The 13,252-nt window shown below is 37.5% G+C and overlaps 1 protein-coding gene across 1 annotated transcript in view; it reads left to right on the top strand.

The window, feature by feature from the left end:
• The window catches only part of Maoa (monoamine oxidase A), a 55,711-nt gene that overhangs the window by 39,518 nt on the left and 2,941 nt on the right, over positions 1-13,252 (top strand). The window contains exons 9-13 of the mRNA XM_051142540.1: positions 694-790; positions 5,281-5,334; positions 9,647-9,704; positions 10,985-11,082; positions 12,888-12,999. Coding sequence (XP_050998497.1) covers positions 694-790; positions 5,281-5,334; positions 9,647-9,704; positions 10,985-11,082; positions 12,888-12,999 — 419 coding nt within the window. The remainder of the gene's footprint in view (positions 1-693; positions 791-5,280; positions 5,335-9,646; positions 9,705-10,984; positions 11,083-12,887; positions 13,000-13,252) is intronic.

Genomic DNA, 13,252 nt, shown 5'->3' with positions numbered 1-13,252 from the left:
TGTAGAAAATTATAAATCTGTCTCTAAATTTCACAAAATGGCCTCAAGAGTGCTTGGCAACAATGGGAGAAAAAGTTGGGCAAGCAATGGGAATAAAAATTATGGGGCTATCACTGTCAAGCTCCTGGCATTTAATCTTGCTGCTTATTCTTCATCAACAAAATGAGACCACGGGGCCTTTGTGGAAAGAGTGCTGCTCTGAAGTAAGCTATTCCTGGACTTTACCAGCTTAGTAGAATCAATCTCTAAGCATAAAATGATGGTAAGATTTTGTGATAAATGTTTATCAAGGTGAACATTGAGGCAGGGTTTAGAATATAGGCCTTTTACAGATAGGGTGCCTACTCATATTCAACAGAATCCTCTTTACAACTTCTGTAGTTAATGGAAGTGATTGCTTCCAGCACATCATCGCTTTCTCCATCTGTTCCTGTATTCAGGGCCATTTTACCATTTCCCCCATCTTACCATTTTGCCATGCATGAGTCATAGCCTTTTATGTAAAAATGATAGACAGGCCATTTTCTACATAAGGAATAGGCATCCTTTTATAGTCATGTGTGTCTTTAAAATAAAAGGTTCTAGAGTCGAAACAAATAGTAGTAGTTTAGTAAAATAGTTTATATACATTCTATATATGTACATATTTCTAAAGTTGGTTTTAATCTCTTAATTGATTTTCTCCTGGTTAAGACTACTGTGGCTGCATGATCATTGAAGATGAGGAAGCTCCCATCTCAATCACTCTAGATGACACCAAACCAGATGGGTCATTGCCTGCCATCATGGGGTAAGTTGGAACTGGGTGCAGTTTCCAATTTGTGTTAGTATAGGTGCTGGCAAAGGATATTGCTTTATAATTAGTAATAAACAATGGTGAATATAAACTATATTGTGTTTCCATGTATTAAAATATCCATAGCAATGTTTTTGTGTGTGAGACAAAAGTCCTGGAAAACTACTAAACTTGACTCCATTTTTAACTTGTGCCTGTTATCTTTTGTAAAACTTATATGCTGAGGATAGAGTGGAACAGGCAGTATGGTAGTCAGTGTTGCCTAGAGGCAGACTGTTCACAGTCATTCTGGAAAGAGAACCACTTTACCTTGTAAAACCTTTTAAATACAGTGTATCTGCACTTGATCTGCTTTCCAAACACTTGTTGTATAGTAAGTAATAGTATCAATGTAAGATGAGACATACTACAAGTGGATGACATGTAATTATCATTTACCAGCAATGCTCCTTTATCTTTAGAAGTGTGCAGATAGTACCAACATTCTCCTGGGAACAAGTGCTCTAGAGAAGAAAATGGGCCCTCACAAAGGAAATGCTGAGGGACACACCTTCTAGTTGCTTACCTTTGCCCTTTTAAAAAATTCTCTATACATAAAAAGCCTTTTATTGTGCTGCACTATTATAAAAGAATACATATTAATAACAGTCAAGTGACTTTTAGGAACCAATGGTTTCTGCTTTTGATTTCTGGGAAATATGGGCCTCCTTCCTGAAGAGTTAGGTGAAGTCAATAAAACACCACATTGGGCATTTTGGGAAAGTTACAGAGAAAAGGGGGCAGGCCCATGTTCCAAGGAAGTTAGGAAGCTGGCTCTGATACAGTGTTTTATAACCACTTCTCTGGCTATAATGTAAGAAATAGCACTAAATTCCTAAGGCAGGCAGGAGCTTACAATATATTAACCATAAGAGCAACACATTCTCTTCATCTTTTTTTCATTTTTTAATTAATTTATTCAGATTACAACTCAATTGTTCTCATATCACTCATATCCTTCCGTTCCTCCTACCCTCCCACCCCCACCCTATTACCCTCCCTTTAGTCCCATTGAGTAATGCAAGATCCAGGTAGGCAAGCCAGCTTAACATTTATACAGATCAGAATGCAAGTTTCAGAATGTCAGTGGCAATCATTTAGTTTTAGATCAAAGATCATCAATGTTTTTGCCTTATATTCCACTGGAGTTGCTTTGGATTTATAATAGGGACATATGTGTTGGACCTTTCTAGGCATTACTGAAATTATTTAGGAAATTCCTAGAAAAAGGTATACTTATTGGGTTTATTTTATTGGTAAAAATGTATAGCTGGGTGAAAAAGGTTTCAGTACATTTCTACTTTGTGGAATAACTAAATCAAGTTTTTTAGCATACCCTTTACCTCATATGGTTATTTCTTTGTCATAAGAACATTAAAAATCTTGTTTAGATATTTTAAAATATACAATGAATTAACATTAACTATGGCCACCCTACTGTGCAGTAGATCACCAGAACAACTTCCAGTTTAACTGGTACTTTATATTTATGGGAGGCCAGACTATATCTTTTCCAAACATGAACAATCACTAAAAACAGTTGTGGTGCAAGAGAGTTCTTTGTCTGCCTTCTGTTTTCCTAAAAGCACAGCAGATACTTTAAAAGGCAGAAGTCTTTCTATCTTCCATTGCATCTAACTTATGTTAGGAGGTAAGTTCTCCTTTATAGGAAATGGCACTTTATTAGCTTAGAACCAGAGCCAGAGGAATCTGTGAGCTGACCTCCAAAGGTTACTTCCCTTGCATTTGCCTTCTCATGGTTTCCCATCATCATATGCCTAAAACTGCTTTCCTGTTTTTTCCCTATAATATGTTGTTCTTGTTAGATATGGAAAATAAGCCAGACTTATCACACCTGGGTTATTATTTTTACCAGTGTGTCTCCCAAAGTCTAAACACTGCAAAGAATAGTAAACTTGCTCCTTTTTCTTTTATAAATCTCTTTTGTTGTTATTATTGCAGCTATATGAGGATTGAGGGTTAAGAAGAAATATTTTGTTCTTTTTATCACTGTTGCTGACCAGCTACTCTTGTTGTAGTAGGGCAACAGCCTCTACCCTCACCTTTTTTGTGTGTACAACACTAGCTATTGAACCTAGGGCCTGGTACATGCTGAGCAAATCTCTTCTGCATTTTGGACAATTTATTTTGATATAGGGTCTCTGCTAAATTACTCAGTAGCACAACTGGCTGTAAACATTCCTGCTTCAGACGCCTGAGGAGCAATTGTAGGACTGTATTGCCAGGCCCACCACCGACCAGCTCTGTTGCTTGCCCTCCCTCCCTCCCTCCCTGCCTTCTTCTTTCCCTTCTCTTCTTCCTTTCTTTCTTGAGGCAGGTTCTCATGTAGCCAAGCTGGAGTCCAACTTGCTATATAGAGGAAACTGGCCTTTAACTCCTGACCCCTTGGTCTCCACCTCCTAAAAGCTGGGACTGCAGACATATACTACTACATCTTACTTTGGACTTTGTTCTTAATAGTGAAATCCTTGAAGATATATCACCTCCACTTTGTTCTTTGCATTTGGCTCTAAGAGCCTCAAAAAACAGAGGTGATAATTAACCAGCATTGTGTTTATAATAACCATCACCTTTCAGAAACGTTACTTTAGAACTGTTACATGTCTCCAAAACAACCCCAGCACATTTGAGTTCCCAGTAAATGGCTAAAGAAAATTGAACTATAATATGTCCATAGTTAAAGTGATTATTGTAATCCTAACTTGATATTGAAGAAACAACACTGTCTTTGAGGTCAGAGCTGTATGAAATCAGTTGACCATTAATTTAATTTTTATAAGATCTTGGTAATGTTAGTATACAAGTCTAAACTTAGTAATTATTGAAAACTATTAATTTTGAGTCAACACTGAAAGTGCTAACTCAAGCAAGATTATGATCGTACCCCATAAAGTTGAATCACTCAAATTTCAGTTTTTAATGCATTCATTTTTAAATACTAAGAAATGATATATTTCATTATGGCATTTCATCCATACTTTGTTTTTTCAGATATTCCTCTTCCATTGTTCATCACATCCTCTAGCACCCTTCCTGCTAGTCCCTTAAATAATATGCAACTGCCTGTGAAACTCCATCCTGTATGTCTCTCAAACAAAATAAATACAATTTTAACCACTTTTTGTATGTAGTTTATTTTATATATGTGAAATAATATAGATGTATATGTAAAAAAACTTTAAATGGTTAAAAATTGTATTTATTTTGTTTGAGAGACATCCAGTAGATAGATAGATCAATGCTGAAAGGGAATATTTCTTCTCCTTACCCCCAAATTAAAGTGTTCCTCAGTTTGACTGGAAACTCCTTCAGGTAATTAATTTTATTCCTTCTCAAGTCTCTGATAGAGTTGAAGACCAGATAGTTTAGTTGTACAATTAATTTTAACCATCTTTTAATGAAGTAGTTTTATCACATTTTAGATCCTTTAGATTGGGAGTAGTACTGGAGAATAAATCCAGAGTTCTCTGCCTACTAATCAAGAGTTTTACCATTGAGTTATGTCTCCACCTATCCCTTGAGTTTTTGTAAGATTTCTCATTCTATTAATAGTGTAAGTAATGATTTCATCACACAATTCAGTTCTATAAAATTTAAGTGCAGTTAGTATCATTGATATAATAAATAGAATCTATTTGACTAAAGAGGGCAGATAGATTATCATTGAATTTTACTGAGTTACTTTACTGGGAGGCTATATTTAAGCAGTTCCCAAGGAAGCTGACTTAGAGACAGAGTCAAGGGTACAGGATGTTTATTGCGGTGAAATTTAGGAATTACTGCCTTTGTAGGAAGGAAGAAATCATAAGCATTTAGAGGGAAACTTGGACGTCAGTGTTGTCTAAAGCAAGGCCTCAGCCATCCCATGGAAATTCGGAAACTAGAATGGCCCTACACTGTTGTCCTAACCTGAGACAAGGGAATGGGACAGCTTAATCACTGGGTATCAATTGCCTCTTAGGAGGGGCAGGATATAGACTGAGGGGTTTATCTGCTGCTGAGTATAATTGACAGGGAAGGTTTTATCTGTGAGATAAGGTTACTAGTTACTGGTTCTAAAGAACATCTAGATAGGGAGTAAGGGGTAAGCCATGGCATCTGTGGTAGGCATGTATTAATAATTGTCCAGCTTGTATTGAGTGTCATTGCCAGAAAAATCATCTAATGCAATCTTAATATGTGCAACATCTAATTTCTATAATATCAATTATGGTTTAAATTTTAGAAGTAAAATATTGAGCAAGAGGCTGCCTGTTAGGAGCTCACAAGCTAAAGAGTTTTGGATACAGAGGGAGCCCATAAGATAAAATGCCATTTGCTCTATGAGAAGGGGAGAGCTATGAGAGCTTACTAGTGCTGAGTAGATGGTAATGTACATTTATTATGACTATAACTGACCATTCAAATGTGGCTTTCTCCTCCAGCTTCATACTTGCCCGGAAAGCTGACCGACTTGCTAAGCTACATAAAGATATGAGGTAAACAGTTTATACCTGAAAATCAATAATGGTTGCTTTCACATTCTGTTGCACCAACAATAGTAGAACAGCAGCAAGAAAAGCACAATATTTTACAATTATTCTCAACCTCAATAAACCAACTTCTAAAATACTTTATGTTCTCCTTGCTCAAGTTAATGCCAATGTAAATATATTAACTTAATTTTACACATTTGTGTGCATTTTATGTGGTTAAGAGGTAGGGTTTTCCTAGAGTATGTAGCTACATAGAGCCCTCATGGCTTGATCACTATTCTTAAGCACCGCTCTGGCCCCTGCCTCTGAATACTTACTTCATCAATGCTATCACCATGGTGATAAAATTCTAACAAGAAAAAAACTTGTGTGTGTGTGTGTGTGTGTGTGTGTGTGTGTGTGTGTGTGTGTAGGTTCGTGCATGCCATAACACATGGTTGGAGAACAGAGAACAATATTGGTTCTCATCTACCTTGAAATGGGTTCTAGGGATTGAATTCAAGTCATCAGGACTGTATAGCAGGTACTTTTTTGAACCATTCTGCTAACCCTAACATGGGAATTTTGGAGGGACACATACATTCAAATCATAGCCACTGACATGTGACAAAGTAAAGAGTAGCAGATAACACATCCATTTTTTTTTTCATTATACCACACTAAGCTTGACATTTTCTTTTGGATTTCCTGCCTTTCCTTTCTATTAATAATAAAATAAATACCAGACTAGACGTAGACATTTGATTATTATTCCACACACTGGCTGAACTGTAAAGTTCTTGTAAGACAAAACCTTTACTGAATATATCAGTGATAAGAGCAGTGGCTTTCAAAACTGACTGTATCTAACTCTCTCAAAAGTTATTTTGAAAGTTTATTTTCTTAAGTATTATGGAATATGAGAATTTGTATTTTTAACCACCTACTCAAGTGATTATGATGAATAGACAAATTTATGAGCCAGTAGATAGATACAACTATAAGATGATTTGCATGGTAACTTCTTTTTTAAAATATATTTTATTAATTTATTCATATTACATCTCAATTGTTATCCCATCCCTTGTATCCTCCCATTCCTCCCTCCCTCCCGCTTTCCCCCTACTCCCCTCTCCTATGACTGTGACTGAGGGGGGCATCCTCCCCCTGTATATGCTCATAGGGTATCAAGTCTCTTCTTGGTAACCTGCTATCCTTCCTCTGAGTGCCACTGGGCCTCCCCATCCAGGGAATGTGGTCAAATATGGGGCACCAGAGTTCGTGTGAAAATCAGACCCCACTCTCCACTCAGTGGTGGAGAATGTGCTGTCCATTGGCTAGATCTGTGTAGGGGTTTGAAGTTTACTGTCTATATTGTCCTTGGCTGGTGCCATAGTTTGAGCAGGACCCCTGGGCCCAGATCTGACTGTAATATAAAATATATTCTATTAATTTTTGAGCCAAACTAGTCTAAATGTATTGCTCTGAGTGGAGAATACAGCTCAGTTAAAGTACATTTTTTGTGTGTATGAAGCCCAGTGTTTCATCCCTATCATACATACAAAAAATATTTTTTGTATAACATCATTGCCTTCCATATGTTTTTTAAAAGTTTTAATTTTAATTAGGGAAAGTGAAAGGAATGATTTTTTTAAGTGTGTTTATATAAACTTGTCTTTGCCTCATTTAAGAATATGAAATGCAGTAAATGACATATTTTATTATGTTTTTATTACTTATGATTAACAGTGAATTACATGATATTGATTTTTAAGTTTAGTTTTACTTTAGTAAAGATTTTATTATATGTCCAGAAAATAAAGCAAACACGTTAAGCATTTTTGAATGCTGGTTGGCAATTGTCTTAGAGTTTCCATTGCTGTGACAAAACACCATGACCAAAAAAGCAAGTTGGGAAGAAAATAATTTATTCACCTTACATTTCCATATTGCTGTTCATCACTGAAGGAAGTCAGGACAGGAACTCAAATGAGGCAGGATCCTGGAGGCAGGAGCTGACGCAGAGGCCATGGAGGGGTGCTGCTTACTGGCTTGCTTCATTTGGCTTGCTCAGCTTGTTTTCTTACAGAACCCAAGAACATCAGCACAAGGATGGCACCACCCACCATGGGCTGGGCCCTCTTCATTAATAATTAATTGAGAAAATGCCTTACAGCTGGATATCATGAAGGCATTTCCTCAACTCAGAGTCTTTCCTTTCTGATGACTCTAGCTTGTGTCAAGTTGACACACAAAACCAGCTGGTACAGCAATAGTTTTATTTGACATGGCAATATTGTTAATTGACGCCGAATGTCCCGATTACTGCTTATAATCTCTTGTATAGTGAGAACCTGCCTTCTTTTTGTGGCATAGAAAAGAGGATGCCATAATAGACTGAGCACAGAATTTGACTCAACACATGTTGAGCACCCGTTATGGGCATAATGCTCAGAAGAGTAAAAGTTTGCCTTCCCATTACTTAACTGAATGGTAATAAAGGAATCCGCAGCTCCAAGCTTCAGCTTCATTTCTTCAATGGAGATTAGATGGAGAAAGCAAGGAAATAGTAGTCTTAAGACTTCCTGTATGTTAAGGCTTTTTTTGTTGTTATTCAAAGCAAAGAGGAAAATGGTTTATTAAAGTGGCATTTGTCATCACTTCTGAAGTTACCTCTCTTTGGAGACAGTTCTTCACTCTGTTTCTGTCTTGCATAAGCTTGATATTTTGAAGAGTATCATTTAGATGTGTCTTATTTTTTCTCATAATTAGTTTGGGTTATGCATCATTAGAAAGTATAACACAGTGGTGAAACTCCCTTTTTTTTCATGTCCCCTAGAGGGGGAGGCCTGGTGGCACTCAGAGGAAGGATAGCAGGTTACCAAGAAGAGACTTGATACCCTATGAGCATATACAGGGGGAGGTAATCCCCCTCAGTCACAGTCATAGGGGAGGGGAATAAGGGAAAAATGGGAGGGAGGGAAGAATGGGAGGATACAAGGGATGGGATAACCATTGAGATGTAACAAGAATAAATTAATAAAAAAACATGTTAAGGCTTTTAATCAAGCATTTTCTAACTGTCCTAGAATTAACATACCCACCATATATTATGTGATGTAAATGAGTGACAGTTGTCTCCTTTAAAGCCTTGCATAGAAACAGTATAGCAAGAAATAACGTTTATAATTCCATCTTTTCTTCCTGACTTACCTTTTTGTAGTTATGTGATAGGAGTTCTAAGAGTTATATTAGTGGTATAAGAATAATGATATCAAAAGTGATAAGCTTACATTTTGCTCCACACTATTTAGAGAAAATGGGCTTATGTTTTAAAAATATTTTCTAATGTATTGGCAATATAGATTTGTATTTTTAATTTGTTTTTATTACTGCTAAGCTTCACTCTTGCGTGTATAAGTGCACTCACTTCTGCATATTTTTAACTTTTTCTCATCTGACCTTAATGCTTGTTTTATGGATTTGAATTACACCTTATGTCTTATTTTCATAAAAATTGTTTTGATTTCTCATTAGCCTTTAACAAATAATTTCAGAGGTATTTCACATATTAAACAATATAAAAACTGAAAAGAGTAAATATAAATAGTATATATTCAATACTTGAGATAGATCCATTAATTTAACGAAGGTGGGTAAGTTTAGTAAAGTAAGCCATGAAAAAATTAACCAGTATCAAAAACAAAAACAAAACAAAACAAAAACCAAATTAAGCCAGGGTTGGTAGCGCATGCCTTTAATTCCAGCACTCGGGAGGGAAAGGCAGGCGGATCTCTGGGATTGCTGTGAGTTCAAGGCCAGCCTTTTTTTTTTTTTTTTTTTTTTACAAAAGTGAGCCCAGGACAGCAAGTACTGTTACAAAGAGAAACCCTGTCTGGAAAAAAAATCACCAGTGATAATTGTGATTTTAAGTTGTATCTACTTTCAAGAAGAGATTAGCCAGGTATGATAGAATATACTTGTATATAATCCCAGTGCTTAAGAGGCTGAGGCAAGGGGATCACAGCAAGTTTGAAACCACCTTCAAATACATAGCAGTTCCAGGTTATATATAGTGGGACCTTGTGAAGATTCTGTTGGTTCTTCAAATTACCACGTTGAAGCATATGACATTAATCAGCATACAGAAATTCACTGAGGTATTTAAACTGAGTGCAGAGAGTAATTGACTTTGTTTTGTAGTTACAGGTGGCTATTAAATTTCATTTTTCTTCAAGGAAGTCACTATCAAGTACCCCAGAACTTACTTAATGTTTTTGTTCTATTCCCATCAGTTATGACTTCTTTAACATGTTTTAAAAACTCTTCTCTATAGGAAGAAGAAAATCTGTGAGCTGTATGCCAAAGTTCTGGGATCTGAAGAAGCTTTATATGTAAGAACCTTCAGTCTATAACAGGTTTTGCTCTGTTGGCTCAAAGTGGTAAATTAAAGCAAGTTCTGGTTTCTTGGAAGTCTTTAGCAAAGAATAGAAAGGAGTGTACTTAATTTAGAGAATTAATTTCAGCAATCTAAAGGCATTAAAATCTAGTGTCAAGTACATGGAACTTGTGATATAACATTACTTTGACCTTTTTAAATGCTCGCTGGACAACAGACATTCAATTGTCTTAAGAGACTTGCAGCTACAATCACTGTCACCAATCACTGAGATTGGTATGCAGAATAGAGATCTCATGCTCCTGTCATTGTCAAGTGCTTGCTATAAAACAAAGCTCTAGATATGACATCAGGTGTTGCTGAAGGCACCATGATGTATGTGTAAGACACACCACACTTAATCTTTGCCCAGATCAAAGGCAAACTAATTCATTTTCCTACATGAAGACACATCCATACCTCATTTGTTACTCCCAGGGTTTTTACACTGCTTCTGAAATCAGTGAGAAGGGAATGGTTTCTGAAGAGCCCACCTATAGCTGAGGACTTTTTTGTGGGCTAGTGATTGAACTATGCAAATAATAAACATTTAGAAAGTGGCAGGGAAGTTATGGGAGGGTCTCTCATATTTCATCTTAATTGTTTCCTTTGAGCAGTATTTTTATCGTGTACTTCCAGCTTAGGGATGGGATTCTGAAAAAATGCTTTGTGTTCATCTTCTACTTGCTCCCTTCCACCCTGCCCTTGTCAGCAACACCTGTGTAGATTGGAAAGCAAAGTGCATTGTCTTAGACACTCCAGAGTTTGGAGAATGCCTTTCCAAAAACTGCTTGTTAATTGGGTTTCCCCAAGACTTAGCTCTAATCTTTACAATCTGCATGAATGAGAGTGTCCTCTCTACCAAGTATTGGGATATGTCTTGACTCTCTTAGGAAAGAGGTGGAGAAAAATCAATGTCTTTATTATACAATGTACTCCTTTTTTTTCAATGCTGCAAGTCAAACTTGGGGCCTTGGGCATGCTAGAAAAGTGCTCTGCCACTCAGCTTCATTTCCAGACTGATTTCCCCCTCTTATTCCCCTCCTACTTCTCTCCCCTTTCCATTTCTTTCTTCCTTATTTTCATTGGACTGGGGCTCAAACTGAGTTCCATCTCCACTTTATACTTTAAATATAAAATTTTCATTAATGTAAAATATATAAGAGGCTTCACTGTTGGCAGGTAACAGTTTCATTTTGATTTTTCTTTTGGAATTTTCTCCCCATCGAACTACAGCCGGTCCATTATGAAGAGAAGAACTGGTGTGAGGAACAGTACTCTGGGGGCTGCTACACAGCTTACTTCCCTCCTGGCATCATGACCCAGTATGGAAGGTACTACCCAAGCACTGCACTAACACATACAGGGCTGGTACTCATTCAGACAATGTGTATTCAGTAAGAATTATAGAAACAGATAAGAATTGTACATCCCAGATAGTCAGTGTGTGACTCCATGTTTGTCCCTAGAAAAATGGATGTTAACACATGGAGCAGTAGCAGAGTGCTAGGCCAGATTGTATATGCAGCACTTGTGAGATGAAGAAAACCCCATTGTCTTTTGGGAAGCCTTTTAAGCTCTCCTCAACAATTAGTCTCACAGGGCTACTCTATTCTCCTTAGTACTAATGTACACAGTAGGACACTGGATGCATTTGTCAAACATATACCTTGGCAACAGAGAATGATCAAATACTCTTCATAAGGAAGAGTCCACCTGGTGTGGCACGCCTGTAATCCCAGCACTCAGAGAGGCAGAGATCAGGTGGATTTCTAAGTTCGAGGCCAGCCTGGTCTACAAAGAGAATCCTAGGACAGCCAAGACTACATAGAGAAACCCTGTCTCTCTTGAAAAACCAAAAACATAAAAAATAAAAAAAGAAGGAGAAAGAGGAGGAGGAAGAGTTCTCAGTGTATATAGCTGAGGTGGGAGGAGATGAGGTCTACATGGCCTGGAAGTCTACATCTACTTAGAAACAGATTGTTTCATATAAATTATTTCTTTGTCTTATCCAGGATCACATGCTCAGTTTTGAGATGCCACACAGGAGGAAGCTTGAAGTGATAGGCAGTCACAATTCCTTCACATTTTCCCTGTCTTGATGTAGTTACCACTTGGGGTTAGGGGAGAAGAGGTTTCTTCAGCAAATGGTGTCTTATCTGGTCGCATCACATCTTCATCCGGTTCTACAGGATATTAGCATAAAGTTATATCTGTCCATGAAGAAAGAAGCAGCACTTGTTTAGCTTGCTTTCAAGAGCTTTTTGTTTATCTTTTTTCTTAAAGGAATCAAACAACTATTGTTATTAATAACAAGACTGATAAACAGATCTAGTTCTGGAGTCTCAGTACAGGTCTAGATGGCAGAAATAGAATCAAAGGGAAATGAGGGATAGGATTCTTGAATTAGAAAAAGGAGTGCCACTGGGTTGAGATGAGGCTTTTGGCTGGGGAGGATGTACAGTTTAGGGGAGTTCATGTAAATAGCTCAGGCATGGCAAGAAGGTTGGGGTAGACAGTTGCTCATTGAATCTATCCTTGGTCCTGTTTATCAGAACTTCCTTATAGGAAGAACCTATTTCCTCACCCTTAGCTTGTCCCCATAAATGTTCTGAGAAACTTGCAGATGACATTCAGGAAAAACACTCAAAGTGTCCCTGGGGTCTCTTCTGCTGGAAATGAGCGTCTGTACTTTCCCCCATGCCTTTACAGTCTCTTTTGATGTCCTAAAATTTGCTTCCTGGCTTAATTTTGTGGCTGTGTATAATCTTGAGTAAAACTGTACCCCACAGAAGGCAGTATAATGGGCAAAATGGGCTGCAAACAGGAAACATGACTGAGATGTTACTGAGGAGTTGAATTCATGTTCTCACATGCTGACTAGTTGGCTGGAGATAGGTCAGCATCATCTTTAGTGATGAATAAACCTACAGTCTGCTTCTCCCAGGTTCAGATTCTTGTGTACAGGCCCAGAAAACAAATAACAGCCTTTTACTTTGGGCTGAGATGCATAGGTGTTTTCCCTTGATTAGTTTCTCTTCCTTTTGTGGACTAGATGAAGGCAATGAGTGATTGGCTCATTCCCATGAGCATCTTCCCATATAACTAACTCTATGTGACCTCCTTTCTTTCCTTGAAGGGTGATTCGCCAGCCAGTAGGCAGGATTTACTTTGCAGGCACAGAAACAGCGACACAGTGGAGTGGCTACATGGAAGGAGCAGTCCAAGCTGGAGAGCGAGCAGCTAGAGAGGTAAGGGAGGAATCTAAGGTGTACTCCTTTTTCAGTTGTAAGAAGCAATGCTGAGAATTGAAGTGGAGGTGTCATGCATGGACTATACCAGTGAGCTATAGCCCCAATCCTGTGACAGCATTTTCTGTCACCTGATCTTTCTGGTTCTTTGTTTTATCTTTATATGGATATGTAGCAAGAAACTAGATATTTTCGCTATTTTATTGAGATAATTATGCACATTTATGGAGTACACGGATATTTTCATGCCTGT

Source organism: Acomys russatus, chromosome X (genome assembly GCF_903995435.1).
Source record: "Acomys russatus chromosome X, mAcoRus1.1, whole genome shotgun sequence".
NCBI classification, from domain to species: Eukaryota; Metazoa; Chordata; class Mammalia; order Rodentia; family Muridae; genus Acomys; species Acomys russatus.
The sequence above is the reverse complement of the archived record's forward strand: the minus strand, read 5'-3'. Positions and strand labels throughout refer to the sequence as shown.